This window comes from Tachypleus tridentatus, chromosome 7 (assembly GCF_004210375.1).
Source record: "Tachypleus tridentatus isolate NWPU-2018 chromosome 7, ASM421037v1, whole genome shotgun sequence".
Taxonomy (NCBI): Eukaryota; Metazoa; Arthropoda; class Merostomata; order Xiphosura; family Limulidae; genus Tachypleus; species Tachypleus tridentatus.
This window is the reverse complement of record NC_134831.1, coordinates 67,405,480-67,432,324: the sequence shown is the minus strand read 5'-3', so window position 1 is coordinate 67,432,324 and position 26,845 is coordinate 67,405,480. Positions and strand designations below refer to the sequence as shown.

Here is a 26,845-nt window from a genome sequence, read left to right as displayed (position 1 = left end):
TTACTCTAAGAAAGTAATTTAAATTCCATAAAAGTTTTAATATTATTGGTCTGGAAGTACATTTATGGAACAGAAAAATAAGGCTTTTGAAAAACTTCTTAAATACTGTCCTCTTCTGAGTGTGCAAGTAATTGTACTATCTTTTTTAAAAATTTTGTATCTTTCTACTTTTAATTATACATAACGTGTTTGTTGAATTAGTTTATACATCAACTTCAATTTGTTTTTCACATGATGTTCTAATCATGTAAACACTAACTTGTACCACGAGTCAGTAAATGTCTTTTAAATGCTTACTTTGAAGAACATTTTTGCTTACTTTTGAGTACATTTCTGTGTACAATATAATCCTGTTTGATTAAAGATAAGTCTTTTATTATTTAAGTTTTAGAGTTAATCTTTGAATTGTGTTGTAAGAGGTTTTTATCTTTTTGAGTTGTATTACAGAACTAGTTATTGTGGTAAGCTAGTAAAACCAAAACGTTGTGTCTTAGTTTTGGGGAAATAATTGAAATAGATAATTTCTACCTAAAGTAAAAAATATGGTGTCAAAACATTTTTTTTTCTTTTAAGGCTCTTATCTATGCTTGCCACGGGCCAGATGGACATGCCTCTTTAGGAACTAGTTATAATGAAGATTCAGCAGTATTTCTTCTTGAGTTTTTAATAAAAATTGTTCTACAGAATAGGTAAGATATTTTCTCTTGTGTGATTTCCATTTTATATTTTTCTTTGTAGCATAAAGATTTATGCACGATATATGAATGTTATTTATTTTTTACCACAATTGTTATGAAATTTCTGAAGAAAGGTACCAAGCAAGCTGTTTTGTTCTCACTTCAGGATTATATACTTCTAGCTTTTGATAATTTTGTAATAAACACTTGCTGTAATGAATGAATGCTGTTAATCATTTCATTTTGTAGTTAAATTAAAAACCTTGTAAAAATTTATGTATAACTCTCATGTAATATCATTACTCCAGTAATGTTTTTAAACCTTCAACATTTGATATGGTTTTTGTTAAAGTAATAATGAAAATAACTAGAAAATGGTGAATTTTGTTGAGAGATGGCTTTATGCACAAAGACCTGTGTCATTAAACTCGTCTTATTGTACACAAAATTGTGTATACAAATAGGTTACAGAAACTTGCTGCTTTATTTCTAATATTGATTGCTTGTAAAATTATAACTTAACTAAATTACAAAACTTCAAATGTAGGCTTAAGGAATAGAAAAAATAGAGACAAATATTTCACATAACATTTTATGGCTGTCTGTTTAAATTAAAACTACGTATTTTATGTATTATTCATTATAATAGTAACTCTATACTCTCACTGTCCTAAATGTTACCAGTTATGTCTAAAATGTCATCTTTAGACAAGGAAATAATGATTATGTAGTTTTTTATTATTAATTTTTTGTATAATTTTGTGTGGTTATCTTTAATTAATGTTACATAATAAATAGATGTTAGATTACTCATAACTTTCATTTGTAACCATATTTTGATTTCCAACTTAATTTTAGTATTAACTCTTATGTCCCCTTTCATAAATATGCTAATTTTTTATCCTTTTGAGACTTTAAAACTCTAAGCCACCTGCTGATAAATAATCAGTTAAAATCTACATGGATTATTATAATTTTTTTTTTTTCTTGTTAATTACTTCCATTAAATTAAATCCTGAAGTTAAGTTTTAATTTATATTATTAGTCTCACATTGTTTTTTTGGACATGATTAACAATAACATAAGTTTATCAAAAGCTTTTGTATTACGTGTTCAGGGACCGAGTGGGAGATATCTGGCCCAGTGTTAGGGATCATCTTTACAGTTTGGTGATGGGAGCTGGAGCAAGTGAGCATAACTTTCTCTTGGAGCGAGCTGTTGTTGGAATTCTTCAGTTGGCAATTCGTCTATTACGTCGCGAAGAAATGGCTCCACAGGTAAAGGTTCTCTCTGCTTTAACAGTATTAATAAGTATTTTACTTATAAATTTATCATTGCCATAATGAATTCAATAGCTATTTAAGTGCCAGAATATAACTAGATATCAAGATGATTTTATGCAGATGTTGCTAGAGGGCAAATGATTTTATGATTTGTTCATCAAAACTGGATTAGATTAATAAGTAATCCCCACATCAATTGATTTGAGATCAAGATGATCCAGTGTGTTTATTAATGAGGGTTATTGAATACCTGCACTGAGGTGTTTAAGTACTCAGAAACCAGTGTTAAACCAAAAGAATACCACATTTTGTGAACATTTTTCTAATACATACTTTATAACTATAAGACAGATTATGACTCCTTTTAGTAGTCTCTTCAGAACACAACCAGTTAAGAAAAAGCTTATTTGGAGGAAAAAATAAATATTGGAAGGTATTCCTTTCCAAGTTAGTGTGGTTTACTAACCCTTGAGTATCCAAATAAGAACTGTAGTTAATGTTTTAATTCTATACTGTGTGTGTGTGTGTGTGTGTACATTGTATCTTTATTGCACCTCAAAATATGTATTAACCTCTGTATAACCAGGGTCTTTATTATTATTTTAAAGGATAATATCAATGATATTCTTTGGCCTTTCATTATTATTTTATGTTTACATAAGATCAAATGAATTCCTTTTTATAAGAGAACTTTTTAACATTTTAATCCCTTCATAAGTTTTTGTTTGTTTTGTTTTTTTGCATTGCAGCTTTTTGTCCTCTGTTCATGTAATTATATTTTATTATTTTATCTACTGGTGGCATGTTTGAATGTAGTAACATGTTTCTAATTTGATTTGTGTAGGTTACACAAATGTTTTTAATACCTAGAGAGCAGTAAGTGAAATAAGTTTTGTCATGTAGGTGAATTCTGCCTTATTTGTAGCTCTGTAAATGGTGTTTGTGGTATTCTAGCCGAAGTGAGCTTTGGTATTACATGAGAGAAACTTCACTGGCACTTGATGTAGCAGATGTATTGTGTTTGACATATTGTTACATTCATTCTCACATTCACTCTTTAGTTGTTATCTTCTCTTGTATATGTTGTAGTCACTTAAATGCTCCACAATAATAATAATAATAATAATAAAAGCTGAATTTTCATTTTTCAATTATAGGAAAAATTAATTTGAGTTAAAAGTGAATAATTAAAATAATAACTTCTTACAATAAGTAAATAAATAACTTCTTAATAAATCATGAATCCTAATTGTGATGTGTAATGATATATATCAATAAATAGGTCAATAATGATTTATAATAACATAATATAGATATTTTATTTATGTTGGAACGTTGCATATATTGACAGAACATTGGTCTGTCTTCTTAGCAGAAGCAAGTTTTCTTTTTGTTGTGTGTGTGTGGCTGGAAAAAGGTAGGACAAAAAGGTTTTTATGAAGGAATATTAAGAACTTCATTTTTTCTTGTATCTCAACACTTTCAATATTCCCTCAACATGTTGTGCCTATTATGTTAAATATTGTTAGCAGTGACTTGTGATAAACAAAAACTGATTAGAAATGCTTTTTTCACATTCCTTTATTGTAAAACCCATGTTTTCAGTTCTAAACTATGTTAAAGAACTTTGTGCTTTGAAAATTTATGAAAAATGTGAATTTGTATAATAAAATGGTAATGTTTTTCTCCCTTAAGTAATCAAATTTATTACTGTTGTTATTATTATTACAATTTTTTATTGTGGATGCTGTGAAACATTGTGGAGAAAAAAGTTTGAATATTTAAATTAAGTTGTGTTTTGCAGTGACATTAACTTCCCTTCATGATTAATCTGTCTTTCATATCCCAGGTACTTCAAACCTTACGAATATTGCTGCTGCTCAAACCTCCAGCTCTCATGAGAGTTGCTCGTCAAATAGCGTATGCAATACACGAGCTTCTGGTGACTACAGCAGCCAACATTCACCTGTCTCAGGATTGGTCCACTTTATTCACTCTTATGGAGTGTGTGGGGCTGGTTCTAAACCTCCAAGAATTTTAAGTGGGCTTGAAGGAATGGCAGAAGTTACTGAGGGTCTTGCTGATATAGGTACTGGTAATGCAAGTGCTTTGTATTTGGTTTATTATTCAAACATTTCAATTGAAGATAATTATAAAACATAAAAAGTAGGCTTAATAGCATACAGTTCTAACCCAGTGGAGTGTGTACTACTTTATTTGTTGATAGATGTGATATTCTATTACAGTAAGACTGATAATATTTTATACAACATAATTTTACAAATTGTACATGGGTTTTCACTTAAGAACGGTGTATAATTACATATCCAGTGCACTCTGTCTATTTTACACATGCTGTTATGTAATTGGTTTGTTTTTGTATCAAGTTTAAAGTTTAAGAAGCTGCTGCGTAGAATGGAAGTTTAGTAAACATGTGTGAAGTACAAGGATTATTTCTACTGTATAAAGTTTTTAAATATTAGGTTTGGAGATAAATGATTATATACAGTTTAATTTATTTCTATTAAAATGTGTTATTACCTTTCCCAGCACAGTATTGCTAAGGCAACACATTTTGCATTTCTCTAGAACTCTTGATATGTCGTAACTTTTTCCATTATTTATTACACAATCACTTTCGTAGTCAAATACAATAACTAGTGAAATCTTTATTAAGCTGTTAGATTTTATGAAGATATAATTAATACCAGGAACTGTTGGTACTTGGCGAAATTCCATAATTACGGAACTGAAGGAAAAAACTAATATTTTGCATTTCACAAGTACTTCATTTATTAACAATCATAGTTTACTTGTCTTTAATAAATGAAGTACTTGAGAAACATACAATTAACCTTGGGAGTTTTTTTCCTTCAGTTCTATAATTCATGAAGATATTTAAGCCTGAAAAAGAAATAAACCTCTACAAGTAGGAATTGGCAACAGCCTCCTGCTAACACTAACACAAAGGCTACGTAAACCTTTATCACTAATATGATGCTATTCAGTCAAAATTTCTCTATTTGTAATATTATTTAAAATCAAAACTACTGAAAAATTGCAGTAGGTTCTTGTTTTTGTCTTTAACTGTATTCTCACATTACTTTATTTTTGTTTATCCTTTATTATAGCATGGCAACTTAAAATCAGACAAACTTTTTCACCAACAGCAGGCTTGGTTTGAAGAGCTAACCCCTCCTAATGGGTGTATTGTTGTAAATGAAATGAAATCTGTTGTTCTAGGTGATTTAGGAAAAGAGATAGCATATACTTTATAGACAGTAAAGTTAAGTAGTGATCAATGTCAGGTAAGTAATAGGCTCATTATGCAAGCTTCTTTTACAACGTGACAGAGGCCTGATGAAGCTGTTAAACATGACTTATTTCATCATGAGGTAGAAGGAAGGAGACACAGCTACTGAAAAAACATTGCTGTGTAGATCATAATGAGACAAACACAACTTAAATTTAGTGTTTGTATTTTCATAAGTTTGGGTAACCAAATAAAATGCATGCTTAAATTTATCATTTTTCAAAGTAGTGTGTGTGTGTGTGTGTTAAAACTTTACACATGAAGACAAAATTCTAATTAGGGTTAGAAATTTGCAGTTTTTTTGAAGCACTTGTTTAATTTTTGCCAATGTGGGGAAAGGAAATTTAAAGCTGGAGATTTGTTACATTTTTCTTGGAATGAAGGAAAAAAATGTTTATGGTTGGCAGTGCTGTAGTGAACAGACTGGAAAGGGATAACCTATACATCATTAACTGTGATACTAAAAAATTAGCATTACTGATAAGAAAAGCTAAAGGTCAAAAACATATTTGGACTTTTAGTGCTATTTTTATATATTTTTATTTTTGTATCCATTAAAATAGAAAACAAAATCAAATAGTAAATATTATATTTCTCTCCAGGAGCCCAGTCTGACAGTGAAATTGGTTCAGGACGAGATGCTCCAGACTCTGGTCAAGGCTCTGAACGAGGCTACACCTCTGACAGTGAGCTTTATGAAAGTCAGGGAGTATTGAGTACCCCAAAACATGCACATAATCGGCTTAGCCTAGAAAGTGTTGGAGGGTGGATACTGGTAAGCAGTTTCTGTAGGCTTATACTACAATATCCATATTCGAAAATATAAAGAAGTAAGAAATATTAGATTCTGCTGTTTTACAGCATGTACCACTTTCATTGAACATGATTATACACAAAATGGGAATTATTAACAATGCGTAGAAATCTTTTTTACTTGCGATGTTGGAAATAAATATCAAGATACTTAATTTAAGAATTAGCTTACTGCTATTGTTTGGCTTTAAAACATCTTGTTAGGGAACTGAATGATTAAGATAAAAACTCCATAAAATTATAATTAATAACATAAAGGTCAGAAGGTGTAAAAGTTAAAATCGGGTTAATTGTTTTATCAGTTGGATACCCCAAATCACATTTTTTTTTTTTTTTTTAACTAAACTGGATAAGGGAAAGCTGGAGACTTGTAACCATTTTTATTCCAACATACAAATTTAGTTAACAGAAAATTTTATGATTTATGAATGAAGGTAACATTGTACTTATTCCACAGGTTGGTAAAGAAGGAGAGATTGAAACTGTGCAAGTTCGACCTCTACCTGTAAACCAGTACAACATCATATTGGAGTGTGAACTTCAACCTCACGATCCAAATGCTTTTATGAAAGTCTGTGAGTCATTATCATTTCTCATTCGAGATGTTGCTCACATTACTCCAGAAAACTTTGAAAGCTGTGTCCACTGTATCAGACTGTTTGTAGAAGCCAGCCTCAATGGAGGTATAAAGTTACCATGTTTGAATTGCATTTTGAGTGAAATTTAATGACTGATGCTCCATATGATAAAATTGTTTATTTTTAGGTAGCCTTTTCCAACATGGAAATCTTTAGGTAACAATATGTACACTAGGGTAATAGATTACATGTGTCTGTGCTTATTTACCCTCTTTGAACTTTGCTATCATATTAGTTCAGGACATTGTTTTTCAATTTACCCATAAGCATATAAAACAAAGGAAGTAAACAATTTTTATTGTGTAATGAGGGGGAAATGTTGTATTGTGATAGTTGTCTTTAAGCTACAAGGAAAAGGACTTATAAAACATCTTGTTTGCTTTACTTTCCTGACTATAGGTAACTCATCCTGGAAACAGTCAAAGGGACGAGACTGTAGGGACAAGAAGTTTACTAAGACAGGGAACAGGAAGAAAAGTGAGGTGGGAAGAATGAAAAAATCTCGATCCAGTCCCAGCCACGTTGCTCCAGGATATGATGCCGATGATGACGAACAAGGAGAGGATTTTCCTTCAGGATATCAAGAAATCTGTATTCAGGCATGGTGATGCTACTGTATATTTCTGAGAAGGAGGTTTTGACAACATTAAGAAATTTTTTAAGTGAATTTTTCTGATAAACTATTAATATATGATTATAATTTTGGTGAGAAGATTCATCTTTGTTTTAATTAATGTTGGTTTATTAGAGATTAATGTACATATTGGAACGTAACCCTAGTTTAGAGATTTATTATACACGGTTGTTTTTAATTCAAATCAAACTGATTTTTGCAGCTGCTGGACTTGATGCATACCCTACACACTCGTGCTGGGTCCATCTTTCAGTCTTGGGCAGCTGAACAAATAATCTCTTCAGAAGAAAGCAGTGGTATCAAAAGTGTGACTAATACCGGTTTATGGACAAGATGTTGGTGCCCTCTTTTGCAAGGTTAGTGTTTTATTATAAATCTTATTTTCTATTCTACTAAAATAAGAGAACATAGTAAAACTGAAGTTAAACAAAAGGTTAGCATCTTCTTAGCCATTTCTTAGTATGAATTTGCATCAAAATATAAAAGAAATTCAAAGAGTGTGAGATTTTGTAATTCTTAGACAGAATTTTCTTGCAGGCATTTCCCGATTATGTTGTGATAAGAGAAGGAATGTCAGGACTTCTGCTTTAACTTACCTTCAGAGAGCCTTATTAGTACATGATCTTCAAGCTTTAACTCCATGTGAATGGGAAAGTTGTTTTAATAAGGTTTGTTCTCTAATGGTATTATTGATTTCACTAATGTTCAAGTAAACACCACATAACTACTAGATAATATACTAAGTGAAGCAATTGTTGTACAAATAAAATTCAGTAAATAACAGCATTTGTAAATAATAAAAAATTAATGGGATTAAGAAGCAATTATTTAGAGGGAAATTAATAACCCAAGTTTGTTTTTATTAAAATTTGCTTTAGTGTATTGTTCCAGCCCCAGTCTGTACTCATTGTGCAGTAAAGGGACTTAAATCTCATTAGAAGGAGTCAAAAAACTTGTAATTTTTGTTTCTTGTAGAAGCACTAAAAATATTTTTGACAGATTCTTCCAAAATAAAAATACTTGAAGGTTTTAATTAAAACATCACCTACCCATCTTATGGTTCTTTTACAATTTACTTTTCTCTCACCTCAGGTCCTTTTTCCATTGTTATCCAAACTACTTGAAAATCTATCTCCGCAAGATCCAATTGGAATGGAAGAGACACGAATGAGAGGAGCTACTCTGTTGTGTAAGGTATGTTTCCTCTTGTGTATCTCTATCAAATTTACTCTATGCTGCTATAAAAAAATAAAGTTTAAGGCTTGTACATCATCTCAGACATATCAGTAAGGTTAAAATGTATGAAACGAAATATTACTTTTTTCACATGTTTCTTTTACCACACTTTACAAATAGGAAATAAATTTATTAAAAATACAGTACTGGTCAAAAGTCTGATTTCAAATTATCAAAAACTGAAGTTTTTGTATAATATTACAAAAGATAAGTGTCCATTTGGTTTGTGTTATCTTTGTAATAAGTATTTAATATAAATTTGTTTTGGGACATGAACAGTCTGTAATTAGCAGATTCTCTTGTAGTCATAAACACATTACTATATCATTGAAAATGAGCATTTTAATTTCATTTACTATTGTCCAAACTTTCCTTCCATTTGTGCTGTGTGGTCCCCAAAAGGTACAATAAATTAATTTGTTTTTGTTTTTTTGCCAACATTGTTTTGAATCTGCTACCACAGATTTCAATATGAATTGGCAATTGGGCTATAGGTTAGCCTTTTAATAAGTTTCACACTACTAGCTCTTTCTGTGTTCATACACCCCTCAGTGTGGGTTACTGTATGTGGTGAGGGGACTTCTCAGAGAAGATTCTGTTGTTTCAATTTACCTCGTCTGGGATCTAAACATCCACCAAGATGTTTGCTGTGTGTTGCAACCCCTGAAGGGGAGGAGAGGATCCTGATGGTTGAGGTGTCCAACCCACACCAATTAGGCCTTGAATTCCTGTAGATGAGCTGCCTTGGGATGTCCTTTCCCACACACATCAAACAGCTGGTCCATGTGGGCTAGGGTCACCCAAGTGCTAGTGTTGGACATTCTGTCTGATGCTACTGTTTGGGTATAGTGCTCACAAAACCCTGGCATTACTGCAATGTCTTTATTTGGTATTCTAGGGCATCTTCTTGTAGGGCTCCATGATTGGTTGGGATAGTGGGCACTGAAACATAATTCCTTTATTAAGGAAAAAATAAAAGTGAAAAGAGTGAGGAAAAAACAGTTTGTCGGAAAACAACCACCCATGGACGACTGTGTTGCACAGTCATATCTCGTACCTCTATTTCTAGTCGTGCATTTCTTACCTGAGAAATCCTTAGGGCATATGTCTTTATGTTCAAAAGGGATTAGAGGGACTTGCTGACTCCCCAAGTCAGTAAAGAAGTTACAATCTGAAGACGTTTTGGCAGAAACATCTTCACCACAACATACTAATTTCCTTCTGAATTTGCAGAGAGTATACCCATCAATGTTAATACTCATGCAACTTTGAAGTCTTCCATAGGAGAGAATAATGCTATCTAAAAAATGTAATTATTTAGATGTTCACATCCCGAAGTCCATCTGCCACTATCAAAGCAAGATACTTAATTTGTAAGATTAGGCTATATATTTCAAACCCTCTCTGATGTTTTTAATGCCAGAGATTTGGACATTCAAAACCTCTTGTTGTGGATCTTTAACATATGCTTGTTGTGGTGGCAAAGACCTTGATGCCTACAAATGCAAACTTGAACCACACTGTGTCAACCATTGTGGTTCACACCCCTTTTACTTTTGTTCTTGCCCTACATGGGTGGAAGAGAGAGATTTGCAATGTTTGAAGACTGTAAATAATATCTCTTATCCAGAGGGTTGCAAATTAATATCCCCCTCACTCCATCTCAAACATATGCTGCTGCACTCTGTTCCACTGCTACAGTGGGAGTGCAAGACAGATCTCCATGCACCCAACAATCACTTTCAAATTGCCTCAAGAGTATTTTGACCTCCATGATTAAGAGAGTAGATGAGTCAATATCTACTCCCATTTCTGTCCCTCATCACTTTTTCTAGTGGATCCCTGGATCAACATCTTTGGGCTGGAGACAAAAATAGACCCAAAGAAACACTAGAACCTAGAACCAAAAGAATTTTCTTATATAACAGAGACCTGCCCACTTGACTCAAGGAAGGATCCATGGAGGTCTATAGACCTCCTTCCAATAAAGAGAAGAGATGTGGTTGAAAACAGAAGAGCTCTCTGCCAAATTCTCCTCTTCATAAATCAAATTGGTTGCATTGATACAGTGGAACTGTTGGTTTCTGTTGTAATGTATATGATATCAAGACACTGATTGATTTATATCATCCTCTGTGTCTTTCCTTTCAAGAAACATTTCTGAAACCTTTCAGTAGATTTCTTTGTACAGAAATGACACATTGTGTGATGGACAAGTGCATGGGATGGTTGGCATTGCTGGTCAGTCAGCATGTGTCCACCCTGTCTTTGCCACTCAACACACCGTTGGAGGTTATAGCCATCTGTGTTTCCTTGGGTCGTACCACCACTGTTTGTTCTCTCTACCTGTCTCCTGGAGAGACCTATGATCAGTAAGACCTTGATGCTCTCATTAAACAGTTGCCCCTCCCATTTTAATCCTAGGGGGCTTAATGGATATAATCTCCCTGGGGAAGTGCTGATATTGGTGGGAGGGGTCGCTTTCACTGGTCTCTCAGAACTCGATGCTGCCGTCATCTGTAAGCCATCAATAAACTACTGAGTGATAGCTGTAACTAACTGTATTATTCAGGCAGCTGTATTCCTAAAACATCAACACGCTTTCCACATTATTCTCGTCCATAGTGGAATCCTGCCTGCCACATGGACAAAAGGCTCAAAAATGGGTCTAGGATGCCTTTTGTAGGTGTGTACCACCTTTTCAAACCACATAACTTTTCAGCAGGCCCATGCAATTTGCTCAGCAGGTAAGATGTCAAAATCAGAAGGAATCTTGGACTAAATTCACCACAAGTATCTCTTCTGCCACCAGTTCCAAAATCATGGTAAAAGATTTGGAAGGTCAGTGGGCAGTATAATTCTGTCCCCTTTTGTTCTATCTGTCTGATAGCCAGAAAGTTGCTGATGCCTAGAGCATCACTGAAAGTATTGGCTAAAGCTTTTACCAGGTATCTTGCACTTTTTCTTCATCCTCCACCTTCTTAGCCATTAAGACTTGGGCAGAGCAATCTTCTCTTTCCTTTTGGGCTGGTTGTCTCTATGAGTATAATCGTCCATTTACACTGGTGGAACTCAAGTTTGTTCTTCATCAGTCTGGTAATACATTGGTTGGACCTGATAATATACACTGAGGTACTGTGCCATCTCTCTCCTGCTTCTCTTGCTATTCTTTTGATTGTTTTTAACTGGATTTTGCAGGAAAATGTTTTTCCTGATGCATAGTGCCAGGCTATTGTCTTACCTTTCTCTAAGCCTGGGAAGGATCCAAAGATTCCTTAAAACCACCATCTAGTTGCTTTGAGTTGTCTCTGTAAGACCTTAGAGAGGATTGTTAATTTGAGAAACCAAACAAGAGGAACATTAACAACATCCTGTTGCCGACTTAGGTTGGGTTTCGATGATGTGGACCACCTGATTTGACTTCAAATGTCTATTAGAGAAGTCTTTCTCAAGCAAGACCTCCACTCATGGTTTGCATTGCCATTTGCATATTTTTATTACCTTTTAATGGGCAGGTGGTTTCAAGTTTGTGTGAGTTTGACACTTTCCCATTCTTTCCTACAGGAACTTAGAGTCCCTCAGGGCTGTGTCTTGAGTGTTACATGTTTCATTACAAAGATTAATGTCATCAGTGGACAACTCCCCTCTACAGTTGCAAACAGCCTCTATGTTAATGACTTCCACATTTTGTGTCAGTTGTTGAGTATGGGGTTTATTCAATGGCAGCTACAGACTGCCCTCAATCATTTACTGAAGTTGACCAGAGTAGACAATTTTGACTTCTCTCTCTAATACCGTTTGCATGCACTTTTGCTGCCAATGGGGTATTCACTCTGATTCTAAACTCTGTGTCAGTGAAGTTATGTTTCCCGTGATCCCTGAGACAAAGTTCTTGGGACTTATCTTTGACCCTAAGCTCACTTTTATATGACACATCAAGTAACTACAAGTCAAGTATATGAGTGCACTGAAAATCCTCCATGTCCTCTCTTACACATCTTGGGGAGCAGATCAATGTTCTATGCTAAAGATCTACTGTGTCCTCATTCAGTTAAAACTGGACTATGTGGCTCTGCCAAGACCTCAGCCTTGAAGATCCTAGATACTGCTCATCATCAGGGGCTTTCTGCATTTCCTCAGTCTAGACTTTGTACACAGTGTCACAAACCTCCACTATTTGTAACTTTCTTTACTGTATGCTTCGAAACTTTGATCCTTTCCACAGCATCCAATCTGGGGTTAACAATCTACTATTGTTCCTTTTGGCCTTCATATCCAGGTACAGTTGGATGAATTAGGTACGTCCTTGGATGACATTGCTATGTCCACTGGTCAGCCCATCCCACTATTGCTTATTACCATCCTCAAGTGTGACTTGTCTTTGGGTCATCTGAGAAAGGCGGACGGATACTCCCAATTGGAAGTACTGTCTTCTGTTTGCCGAACACCTTTTGAACCATCGTTTACACAGATGGTTTGAATTCAAGTGACTTGCTATGTTGTGGTTCAGTGGTTGCACACAGGATCCACTCTACAATTTCTGTGATCACTCCCGAATTGTATGCCATTTCTCTTACCCTGGATCACATAGAAGCTAAGCAGTACTTGAATTGTACTAGTTATATTGGCTCACTTGACTCTCTGCTGCCAACATTCAAAACCAACTAGCCCACTTACCTTTAACATCTGCTTTTATGCAGTTCTTCTGGATACCATGCTACATTGGTAATCACAGGAAAAAGTTCTCTGACACTGCAGTCAAGTCTCTATGCTCTGGTGCTATCACTGTCGTGCCTGTTCCGTACATAGATTATGGTCCTATATTCAAGGCTTTTTCACCAGTTGGCAGTGAACTTTGAGTGAGCAACATAATAACAAGCTTATTCAGATGAAACCTTCTACTGGATTTTGGATGTCTTGTTTACATAAAGATCAGAAGGAGGAAGTTGTCCTAACTAGACTATGCATTGCTCACAGTTTTATAACTCATCATTTTCTTTTATCTGGGATTAATACACAAATGTGTGGTCTGTATGACACTCAGGTCACAATAACCGACATTTTACTGTTGTTTCATCATTATGATCAAGAATGACAGCACTATTTTACACATGTTTTGTCCACAGGTTTACATCTGATGCTGGACAGTATCATTGATTGTGATACTGTATATCTTACAAATGTTTTTAATTTTTTGAAGGCCATTGGTATGTTTAATGCTATTTAAGTTTTCATGACATAATTCCTTTTACAAAGTTTAATAATTATACTTTATTTTTTTACTAGTTGTTTGGCACAGGTAGCCTGTTTGTGCCATAACATACCAACCAACGATGTTCACACATCTCTTACTCGAGTGACGTTACCCTCTCATTTCAATATTTTCTTGCATGTTATTTCATCTTATTAGATTAAATTTCTAATTTGACCAAAATAACATAACATTCTAAAAACAACACCCTTCAAAATGCACCACTTAATTTGTGTTTGCCAAGTAAAGTATGAATATTTACTGATTTTTGACAGATTGGTTCAAAATCCTGTTTATTATGTCTATTTTAGATGTTTTGAAGTTTCTAAAGTCTAGATAATGTTGGTATGTTGCTGACATTTGCTAAAGGCATGAAAAACTATGACAAAAATGTATCTGTCAAAATATCAAACCCACTTAATTCAAAGCTAATGGTGTATAGTTGTTTTAAGCATTAGTCGTGAAATAGTTCGTGAATGCAATAAAAAAAAAAAAAAAGAGGCTGTTAGGTTGGTGTTTTGTCAAGAGGCTGGTGGGTTGGTGTTTTGTCAAGAGCGATTCCCATTCTTGTAGATTTTTATATCAAAATTGGTCTTTCCTCTTGTTGGACTGCTACTTATAGCCAGTACCTGATTTGTAATGTTAGAAACTTTAGTCTTAGTTAAAGAGCAAAATAATTATTGTTTTTTTTAACTTCTTAATTGTATATACTTAAAAATAAATGTCTGTATACATGTACATACATATATGTAAATCACACGCTATAGTATAAACTACTCGGTCTTCAAAAGAGGAACATTAGTTACAGTGGTTGTGTATATTTTATACCTTGGTTTTGATGGTGTGGATGCATAAACAAAAACAAAAAACATCAGATGAATGTTTTTAACTTTATTAAGCTTTACTGAACCATAAAGCACAATATAGGTTACGTGACGTGGGATGTTTTATATTACAATTCTTGAAACAGCTTCTGAAATTTAATGAGAAAATATTAACATTTTGAAATTAAAGAAATTTGTATTTGATTGTTTTGGTTATGGTTATTTTTATTTGTAACATGTATTCAACATGTACCATAAAGTATTATTGCTTACTAGGCTGGTTTTTGTGTTTGTGTGTGTTTCAGGTGTTCTTGCAGCACTTAAACCCACTTCTGAGCCTTCCAACTTTTACAGCACTGTGGCTGACAATATTAGATTTTATGGAGAAGTATATGAAAACTGATGGCAGTGATCTTCTGGTAAAGTTAGAAATATTCTGAATAATTATTTTTTCTCTTTAAACACTTGTCAGTATGCTTAATCCATTTTTGGGTTTCTTGTATTATAACATCTTAAAACTTTTTCTTTCATTTCATGTAAAAAATATGCTGACAATAAAACTCATCTTTTCACTTTGTTTAATGGATATATAAATGATTCACTTTAAAAATGGATACTTTCATAAAAAGCATTAAACTGTACTTCAACATTAAATTTGTTTATTTTACTTGATAGAATGAAGCTATCCCAGAATCCCTCAAGAACATGCTTCTGGTTATGGATACTGCAGGAATTTTTCAAAGACCTGAAGAAGGTTATGGTCCAGCAAATTGTCAACTGTGGTTGATAACGTGGGACCGGATCCATGCTTTCCTTCCTAGTCTCAAGGATGATGTTTTCAAACCACCCCCTTCCCCACTTCTACATGTTTCTACAGAATCTGTGAATAAGGAAGCATCACCAGACAAAGAGAGTTTTAACACCATATCCAAAACAGCCCTTCAACAACAACAAAAAAAAACAGTTGAAGACATTAAAGGTAGATGTAGTCAGTTTTATATGAAAATGATTGTTTAGGAACATGTGTTTTATTGACAAAACAAAAGAATGTTGATTCCCTAACAAGGAAGGATTGCGTGAATGAAAGTAAAACTGAAGTGAAGTTGATAGTTGTGCTCAAGTAAGAATATCAGACACATTCTGTAGATACAATGTTAAAACGAGGAATGGTGACAATTACCATGCATGTAGTGGTAAACTGTGATGTTTAACACTATTCACACATGCTGTTTTTTCTAACTGATTTTAATAAACATAATCTGGTAAGAAGTTTTTGTATTTCAATTTTTGCTTGTGTTATAGGGATGAAAAAATGTTTCAAGATAAATACTTCTATGTACATAATGTGTGAGATGTATAGTTTTCATATTAGATGTTAATAGTGTTCAAGAAATTAATTCTAATATAATTGGATCTGCTTGTGCTTTCATAACAACTTTTTTCACATTTTTTCTGCAGTGCCTCTTCCACCACAGCGTTGTCCAATGGTACAAGACCTTGTTTCGGAAGCGAATACGAAAGATAAACTGAGTGGTCCAAGCACTCTGACCTCTGCTCCTGACCTTCCTTCTTCAGTAATTTTACATCCACCAGCTTTCACAATATCACCTCCTCCCCCTATATCTACACATGTGCATACAACAACCACCACAGTTCCTTTGCTGCTCAACCCTTCTGTCATGGGCCACATTAGTCCTCAGGTAATAGGAATTACAGGCACCAAAAACTATCTATGAGAACTAGTGGCTAACTAAATTAGTTTCAGCTGTGTTTTGCTTTCATTAAACATGTCATTAAACCTTCCAGTTAAACAGTTGTATCAATAATTTTGTATTGGTAGGTTTTTTGGTTGTTTTTTACCAATAGTTTGTTTTCAGACTTCATCAAATTGTTTCTGACAGTTTTGTTAAAATTATATTCACCTGAAACTAAAAATATTGCCATCTCTGGTTATATGTCTGCTAAGATATATATCTAAAGCATATTTTCAATCAAGTAGATTCAGACAAATCTCTGCTATGAATTATTTGATTCACAGAGTATATGAACTGTCCTATTTCGTGATGTCAACATGTGTGTATTTATTAGCTTTTGAAATACTATACAAATGGTAATTTTCAAGTCTTGCTAGTTTTTATTTCCCTTCCTTTTCAAAAGATAATGTTGGAGTTTGAGTATTCGTAGTGTCATTTACATTAAGCTGTAAAATAGGAAAGTAATTGGTAATATTATATATGCAAGTTTGTAAAGCCATCTGTCTAAAGATATGGTATTTTTTCTCATTGCTTATTAAAAGGAGAACCTTTCTTCATTTAATTAAGTTCCATAAAATGTGTTTGTATTATTAAATGTATTTAATAATGTTGTAAGGTGGTGGTAGCCTTAAAAGTAAAATACGAGTATGTTATACTAAATGTAATATAATTGTACATATAATTTTACTGTGTGCTATCTATAAATGATGAGATCGCCTTTTGGACAAATAACCATTACTCCGATTGACAAACGTTATTTTTCCAGACATTACCAGGACATCCTCCTTGTGAAACAAAAGAAGAGAGCTTCCTGGGCAGTTAGTCTGATGTTTTACAGATGTATAAATTTATACTACTAAGAAAAATCATTACGTTCATTATTATATATAAATAACTACCTTAAGTAAATGTAAATGATAGATTATTATAGTTATGCCTTTCAGTAAGCTTGACTTGTACTGTATTTTGGAAGGTATTGAGTTTTTCAGGAAAGAATATGTACATGTGATTGGATTGTTTTTTATTTTTTTCTACTGCTTCAAGTTTCACTTCTTTTGTTTTAATTGTTTGACTTAACGCATTCCAAAATTTCATGTTCTGTACTATATATGGACATTCTGGGGCTACTTAGACTTCTTAAATGTGAAAAACTTGATAACAGACTGTGTCTGTAACTTTTGTTTTTTTGGAAGTGTGTGTGTATTTGTACAATGGTGTTTGAATTCACTGGTGAAGCAAAATAAGGTACCTGGAAGAGATGGAGAAAAGATGCAAGAAGCTATCAACTGAACCAGAAAAAATTGTTATTAAAAAACAAACTATTCTGGTGTATTGACTATTTTAAAGTACTTAAAGCATGGCAGTAGCTGTAATTAATTGTTACACAAATAACAAATTTGGACTTTTATTAACCTAATTTTGATGTAGCATCCAAACTGTAATTAAAAGAATTTTCAGATTGAAAATGCAGTTATTCTGCACTACCTACGTGGAATGTTTCAATACATGGGTCTTTTTTGTAAATTTAAAGCTATTAGTAAAGACAAAAAAAAACTTGCTGTGAATTTTGACTTCTTTCAAGTGGTATGAATTAGGTTAATTTTAAGTTGTGAAATGAGATCACATGAAGTTAAGCTTACACTACTCTGTTAAAAAAAAAAAAAACATTTTTTTGAAAATTGAAGTTTTGTTATACAAAATTCTAATACAGATCGAAGTTCAGAAAAATGTTACATTTTTTGCATAATGTTTGATGGAAAATACTTTACTCATTTTTGCATCTCATTTTTTTTCTTTCAGATTAGTTGCTTAGTGGGTCAGCAGTAAGTTTACTGACTTACAGTGCAAAATCTATGGTTTAAGTCTCTATGATGGACACAGCTCATAGTATTATATGGCTTTGCTCTGAAACAAAATCTTTCATATTAAAGGTTTTTTCAGTTAGATGCAAACTGTTCTTGCTACTATAGTAGTGACTGCTTTACCATTTAATGAGATGTGGTATTTCTGATTAATTGGTAAAAGATTTCTTCTGAGTACCAGTTGTCAGTAGTATATGGAAAAGATACTTGATCACTTGATGTGTGGAAAGCACTGGTTAATACTGATTATCATGATTACTTGTTCCCAGGTAACATTAAAGTGACACCTTTTACCAAACACCTGAAAACAGTTCTGCTTCTATTTCCCAAGGTTATCATACACTTGTTGTTTACAAGTTTATAAAAATACTGAATAGCGTGGGCACTGTTTTTTTATGGTTAGGTGCATGCAAGAGAACTGGTTAGTGTGAATACTTGTTCACACGAAATGTAAGTATACTGGCTGTTATGAACAGACTGTCTTTCATGAACACTTGTTTGTGAAAGAAATGGTTATTGTGAACTCTGGTTTGTAGCAGATGTAAGAGAATGGTTATCCCAAGTTCTGGTTTCCCAAGTTCTGGTTCGTAGCAGGTGTAAGAGAATGTTTATCCCAAGTTCTGGTTCATGGTATGTATGCATATGAAAGTACTTTTATCACAAATGTATTTTGCAAGAAATCAAATACTTGTCAGAAATAGTTCTTTACAGGAAATACACTAAGTTATAAAGAAGAATAGGTACTTGTTAACTGCATGTGTATGATGGTACAGGTTAACAGCTTAAATAAGTACTACTGAAGTGGATCTTGTTTCCATTGTTACTGAATTTGTTACTATTATTCATTAAGATTTAATTTTAATGTAATATTGTATCAAACCTAATAATTTATGATAAATGGTTTTATATGAGTTATTGAAATAAAAGGTTGATAGCTGTAGGTTCTGTGAACCTGTTTTATTGTTATGATTATTTTGAGGTTTATTTAAACTGTATCAGAATCTGATTCCATTGTCCATGATTGTTTGTAAGTTAATTTTAAATTGTTTGTCAGCCCTGTTAGTAAAGGTTTCTAAACTTTAATTTGATCAACATAAATTAGTCAATTTGACATTGTAAGCTACTATTACTGTAAGATGTTTAAGATCTTTATTTCAGTTGTAACAGGAACTTATTATAACTATTTTATGTATTTAAATAATTTTGTCACACTCCCCAGTAGCTCAGCAGTAAGTCTGGAGGCTCAGAACTTTTAAAAATTGAGTTTCAATACCTGTGGAGGCCACGGAGAGAACATTGTGTAGATTTGTGCTTAACAAGCATATAAAAATTTGTTTTCATTTCACTTGCCTGTGAAACATGGAAAGAAAATATAAAGGTTTAAAGGATTGTTTGATTCTACAAGATGTAGAATATTGATTGTACATGATGTATTTTATGATGTGAAAGAAGTACTGAATAATGGAGGAAATAAAAGTTTTGTCATTTTTCAATGGTTATGTCATCTTAACTGGCAAAGATTGCATCAGATGAAGTTCTTTTCATTCATTGGTAATGTCTTCATTTTTATCTGTAAGGTCTTGTAGTTTAATGTAAAACTTATGAACCGAAAATTGAAAGTTTTATGCTGTCATTAGCGACAGCAACAAAGCTAATTTTTTTGGGAGAAGTTGGCTCCAAAACTTCCACATTGACCGTTTGTTTGTAGATGGATTAATGGGGAATGTGTGTGCTGCTTTCTAATTGTTTGCTTTTGTTTATTTCTGTGGTCATTGTCACTCCTGAAGAAATTTAATGCACTCTGTACAGATAAAACTGAATAAAATTATTTCTTTTATCTGTAGTTTAATTTTTCAATCACGCCAATGTCGTAAAATACCGAAATATTGACGTGAGTTTATATTTAACTACAAACGTTTAAAGTTCGTGTGTATATAAATAATCGCTTTTGAATATATTTATAAAAACAGAGCATCGTTTATAATATATACCAACATTTAATTGGTTTAAGCATTACCACACATTAACTTGTTAGCATAGTGAAACTAGCATTCTTAGTCAAGGTTTGAAATACTTGAATCGCATCGTTTAACTATACTGAGAAAAGACGAACAAACTCTGTTTTAAATGTTTGTTTTAAAACTTTGTTAAAGTTTTTCTGATATGAAAACGTTATTAACTGAAAATTGCAATTTCCACCAGTGTCGCTGAAGCTGGATTTTAATACATTAGACATGTTATAGTTTTATATACTTATAAATTGTATACTTGCATAAACAAACACTCCCCTAAAGAAGATCATATATTTTGAAAAAAATAGTGCAACCTGTTTTAACACGTTACGTTCATGAATCTCTATTTCTTTTTTGTTTAATTACAAAATTAACAGAAATGTTTTAAATTTTTAATTATATAGAATCACGTAGGCCTAAAATTAAAACGTCGTAATCGTTTGATCAAATGATTTTGTAGCTTATTGCACATTTAAATATTAAGTGTTTTAATATTCTACTTTCAATACATTAATGACGAGATTAATGAAAGGAATTAATCTGTTTTCAACTATTCTTATGTAATAAAATCGTTTGAGACTGCAATGCCTCCATGTAACGCTGGTTTTATTAAATTTGTGAAAAACCATAATATAAAAATAGTACTTCTATAACAAAACTACTAAATCTATAAAATAAATACAAAAACATTCGTACAGTTTTGTAGAAGTAAATACGTATAAAAAGTGTATTGAAGGACCAAAGTATCATAATAACTTAATTCCGGGTGGTAACAGTGAAAACCATTGCAATTTTTTTATATAATATTCAATTGTTTATTATGTAAACAACTAGAAGAAATAGTGTTAATCCTACCCAATAATTTCTAGGATTTGTAAGCATATAATTATTCTTCCCAATTATCAAAACTGTACATTACGTTAGAGATTATTCTCGAATACTAATTTTTTTCTGCCTGTACGATACTTATATGGTATCGTAAAACGAGAGGCTGTAACAATTATTTTTTTAACTGTTATTGTTAGACTTGTTTTCATGAAAATGAAGCGTACTATATATATATATGTCTGGTATATGCAATACTTGTTTAACGTTGTGCAGCGTCACCTTGTAAGCATAAAATAATTTGTTTTAATTGTGTAGCTTAATTTTTAATCTCCGTAAATACACAAATATGGAATTGAAGTTACACTTAGAACCACCTTTACTAATTTTACTCTGTATTATTAATTGATGCATATTGACTTCAAATGATACGAAGATGTGATTAGCCCTCAATAAACACAAATTGGTATTTGTATACGTGTACTATGTCATCTTATAACAGCAGTGGACAAAATTGTTTTCTTTTCATAGATACTTTATATTTAAAATATAATTATTTTGGAAGAGTGTTTTTTATCGCTAGTTGGGTGGCATTCACTTCTACACTAATAATATTTGATCAAAGCAGTAGTACGGAAGTAAATGTTTACCGAATATCAAGACATGAAATTTCCTTAAATTTTAGTGGCGTTTTATTAATGTATCTATTTTAACTACAGTGAAAGGGGTCAAAGAAACTGACTGTGATATGAAAACAAAATATGGAGAAACGTGTGAGAAGATTAATAGTTCTCTCTAACTTTGTTCTCAGACTGAATAACTTTTGAGATCTCTTTAATAAAATATATAAAACTGACAATTACAAGAATTTCGAAATATAGCTATTTTTAACTTTTTACTTGATGGCCTTAATATAGGTGCAGTATCATTTAAAACAAACTTAAGTATTAATTGTTTGTTAAATAACATGAGGTACAACGAAATAAAATATTCAGTATATAGATAGACATCTATTACAATAACTCAGTTTTCATCTGTTTTAAAAGTGCGAACGCACTTAGTTTCAAAGAATGTAAATGAAAGTAAACATATTTTAGTAGACATTTTACACAACATATTAAAACCTTTTCATTTTTTTTAAAAAGGTCTAACGCTAAATCATAGTAAAGCATCATAGATTTATTGATTGTATTAAGTACAGTAAAGTTGAGCCTTAACTAAGCTAAAGTTAAAAACGCATACGAGTTATGGTGCTATGTCTTTATCGAATATAGACTGTATTTAATAAATGCTACGCCTGAAGCAAGGGAACTTTTAGATTTAGGTATCTGCAATTAAAATTATTTTGCATCATTCTAGAAATTCTGTAATTAAAGAAGTACTTTTGCGATAAAGATTGACCACAAGTAATTTGCGTGTCTCTGGTAGTATACATTATGAATTTTTTGCAGTGGACGTTGTGATAATTTAGCTTATAAAATATTCCTGTAAGACATTCAGTCAATGCTCTTAGGGCCCGGCATAGCCAGGTGGTTGAGACTCGTAATCTGCGGGTCACGGGTTCGAATCCCCATCATACCATAATTGCTCGCCCTTTCAACCGTGGGGGCGTTATAACGTTAGTCATTCTCACTATTCGCTGGTAAAAGAGTATCAGAAGAGATTAAAGTGGTGATGACTAGCTGCCTTCCCTCTAGTCTTACACTCCAAAATTATGGATGACTAACGCAGATTACCCTCATGTAGCTTTGCGTAAAGTTCAAAATACACCAAACTATGTTTTCATATTTGGCATAACAAACAACTTGATAGGATATTGCATGTGAAGTATGTTTTCGCGCTGTGAATATATAATAAATCTGTGTTATTATCGCACATATTTGCATAACGATAATTTTCGAAAAAGTGTTCGTAGTACATGTCGTTTTAATAAATTAAGCTGGCGAGGCAGTAATTTTGTCTCTTTTTACCAGACGTTACCGCCTCGGATTTGAAGAGCGGCTTCAAATTGAATATGAACTAACATAAAACATTCATATCAGTTGGAAAGTTAGATTTGTTTTTTTTTAATAATGAAAAGCAGAATGAGCAGCAACTATTTCTGTTTCGTTCTTTTCTTCCCCGTGCTGAACAAAGTTCAAATGGTCCATTACTTTAGCTTCGAGCTAAATGATAAACAACCAACCTGCTTTTTTTTTCTCTCGTGTCTTGAGGAAAATTTAAAAAGAAAAAATAAAGGAATTAATTACAACGCTAAAAACGGGGTTTTGATACCCGTGATGGGCAGAGCAGAGATAACCCATTGTGTAGCTTTGTGCTTTATTCAAAAACAACAAGGGAATCAGTTGAAGATATTTAATCAAGCAATAAGCAGGATGCTACTGTTTCTAAAAACCTACAAAAAGCGCATAATCTCGTGACATGAAATATTCTTTAAGGTTTTATATAAGCTTTGTTTATCGTTATTTTAAAAACTGCTTATTAAATTAAATTTTAATTCGTAACTGAACTTTATTTTACGAAATTTTTAATAGATGACGCTTTAAAATCCACCTAGCAAATACTACGTATCTTCTTCATTCTGAGATAAAATTAATGATTAAAATATGATAACAGTAAAAGTTATTGTTTATATTTTTGTTTTCTAATAATATTGGTTGTTATAGTATTAATTCATAAAATCTTCTCTGTACAACCAGTATATGGGAAGTATCTGTACGACAAAGTATAACGTGAATTTCAAAAGCCAAACGCCATGTGCGAAAATATTTACTTTATGCGTACGTATATTAACTCTGCACAGATGTGGCAGTCAACGGCGCGATTTGGAGAAGGAAAAACAAACTTCGTGTCGCTAGCATACAAGGTTCTTGAAACATTTAATTATGTTTAACATGTTCATTGATTATGGTAACAATATATTATTTGCTTTTTAAAAAGTACTAACTTCACTTGCAAGCAATATAAAGTTTTCAAGCAGCTATTTGTGGGATGACAGATTTGTACATTGTTTCGTCTCTAACAGTGTGACATAATCACGTACGACAATTTGAATGTACTTGCAACTTGAATATTGTACATGGTCTTGTCTTACTCTTAGAAACGAAATATTAAACAGAAATAAATCTATTATTTTGTAAATAGTTGTTTTAAAATTTCATAACAATATATTAGTTCATATATGATTCATTAAGCACAGGTGTTCTCTGAAAATAATTTGGCTGACTCGTGGTTCAATTATTTTAACGAATATAGATTATCATTTTATAAATCAGACAATTTGTTACGACAAACCCTTGTTTTTGACATTCTCAAACACTAAGACAGCAATTCTAGAGGTTCGAGGTTATATTTACAATTATGAATCTGCTCAACAATAGATAAAGACATTTTTATCCACATAATATTAATTCTCAAACTGTATAAGATTATTTCTTTTTTTATTGTCTCCGTGGTCATCCCTATGTTGTTTAAATGTCTCTCCTGTCAATTTTTGTATCTTGAACATTTAGAAAAAAAAGGTTTTTTAGTGAACAATTAGAGATATTTTCTAGTTTCTCTGTGATCATACGACTTGAATATATTCAAATCAATCAGTATAAGCGACTCTACGTCAATTAGACTTAATATTTAACGTGTTATTTTAGTAACATTCAACCACAAATTTCTTACTGTACATGTTTTAAAATTGTCGGATGGTAAATCTTCATTCCACACGACGTTTTTGTGATTTATTTTCAAAGTTAACAATCTATACACGAGACATCTGAGGTTTAATGGGAAGCTATGATTCTCGATCTATAATTCACGTACCTCTAGGGTTTATTAAGCATTCTAATGGCTTTCGTGACATTGAATCTAAGAACCTAAGGAACATATGTTATAATATGTCAGCAATACTGCTATAACCATTACTGAGTATCATTGACATTATTTTCCCACTACCAGGACTCATCAGGTCGCCAAGGATACGGTAGACATAAATGTAGTCCTACAAGTACGAGAAACGATTCGAAAGGTGTGAACCAAATTTAAAAAGTGAATTCTACTCATTATCAACTGTATTTAGTCTGTTACTATCACTTGTTAGGGTAAGGATTACTAACACAACATTATTTATTTTCTTTTGTTTAACATTATTATAATTCACGAGAACCAGAAAGTTGATCTTCCTCCTCCCAGAGTGGGTCTAGCAACCACAGCGTCAACAGCTAAAAACTATGTTAGAGAACCAGTGGGTCGAGATTACATATCATAGTTTTAAAAACATCATGGTCGGAAAACGAAAATAATATCTCATTAATTCATATTATTGTCAGTGCCGCTTTTATATACTGTAGTATCAGCTTCAACAAACATTGTCTTTGATTTGTGGAGAAGACAATAAGGATTGAAACGGTTGAGAACCACAGATATAAAATTAATCACTGAACAAAATTATCTGAAAGTTTTTTGTTTGTTTGTTTTCTTTTCGTGATGTTGATATCAATTGGACTAAAGACATACCTGAACTAAACAGTGTAGATATTTTAATAGGAGCATCCAATTTTGCATATAAATATAGTTAAAACAATTAGTGTAAGTGTTTCTGGGTATTACAATTAACTATACATAAAGCGGTCATCGTTTAGACATTTCTAGATGGCCTTAAGAAATGTATAAATATATTAGTACAAATTACTGTAAATGATTATTGTTTTAGAATGTATCCACACCCGTCTTTAAGTGATTTTAGATTGTCATACTTTCGGAATACGTCTAAACAGATCTCTGTAAATGATTTTAGATTATCAAGGTGGAAGACCCGGCATGGCCAGGTGGTTAAGGCACTGGAGTCGTAATCTGAGGGTCGCGGGTTTGAATCCCCGTCACACCAAACATGCTCGCTCCTTGAGCTGTGGGGGCGTTATAATGTTACAGTCAATCGCACTATTCGTTGGTAAAAGAGTAGCCCAAGAGTTGGTGGTGGGTGGTGATTTTGAAACTATTGAAATATATTTAAGTCACTGTAAATTACATTATACGATACTATACTGCTGGAATATATTTAAATCAGTGTAAATGACTAGATGATATTATTCTGTTTCAATGTATATAAATCGATCAGTGCAAACAAATGTATTTTATTTCATAGTTAACTGTCTGGTCCAAACATTTTCACGCGAAGAAGTTTACAGTGGGACTTTAGTTAATAACATCACTTAACAGTGCTTCTCGAAAGGTGTTCCATTTATGTAAATTAACCTAATCAAACCTTAACAGCTTGAACGTACTGACAAAACGTTCTATGTATTCTTTTAAATAAAGCTCGTTTTACTCACTTAACTCTGAGTTTTTAACTACGTTAATTGTTTTTAGGTTCTACTTCAACTTTAGTGTTCATTTTCATAGTAATAAGCAACTTATATAAGATACTTCAAGTTTTCTTTTCGCAAAGGAATAATACAAATAAAAACGGAAAGTGTTTTTCAAGTCCAGCTAAAATTGCCTCAGGAATTTAAAGATTTTGATTCTTTGTTTCTTCAATGCGAAACAAACAGAAAAAAAAAAAAAAAACTAAAAACGTGGGCTTGGTTTAGGGGACCAGAACGTTACAGCCAGAGGTAGGATTAGTGCCCTTCTATTTCAGTAAGGTCACGTCCTTATCCAAGCTTTTTAACAAATCCACACAGGTGCGTCCCCCTCCATGAGCAGGTTCTTGTGTTGATAAGCGGTCAGGTGCA

At 32.6% G+C, this 26,845-nt stretch overlaps 1 protein-coding gene across 1 annotated transcript in view; it reads left to right on the top strand.

Moving 5' to 3' along the window:
* The window catches only part of garz (Sec7 domain-containing protein garz), a 64,627-nt gene extending 46,738 nt beyond the window's left edge, over window positions 1-17,889 (top strand). Inside the window, 15 exon segments of the mRNA XM_076516729.1 lie at window positions 574-689; window positions 1,795-1,954; window positions 3,810-3,963; window positions 3,966-4,060; window positions 5,092-5,203; window positions 5,876-6,048; window positions 6,544-6,769; window positions 7,124-7,323; window positions 7,561-7,714; window positions 7,896-8,026; window positions 8,451-8,552; window positions 14,975-15,088; window positions 15,345-15,648; window positions 16,128-16,369; window positions 17,190-17,889. Of these exon segments, the coding sequence (XP_076372844.1) occupies window positions 574-689; window positions 1,795-1,954; window positions 3,810-3,963; window positions 3,966-4,060; window positions 5,092-5,203; window positions 5,876-6,048; window positions 6,544-6,769; window positions 7,124-7,323; window positions 7,561-7,714; window positions 7,896-8,026; window positions 8,451-8,552; window positions 14,975-15,088; window positions 15,345-15,648; window positions 16,128-16,369; window positions 17,190-17,246 (2,340 nt within the window). The 3' untranslated portion in view covers window positions 17,247-17,889.
* The last annotated feature ends 8,956 nt before the right edge of the window (window positions 17,890-26,845 follow it).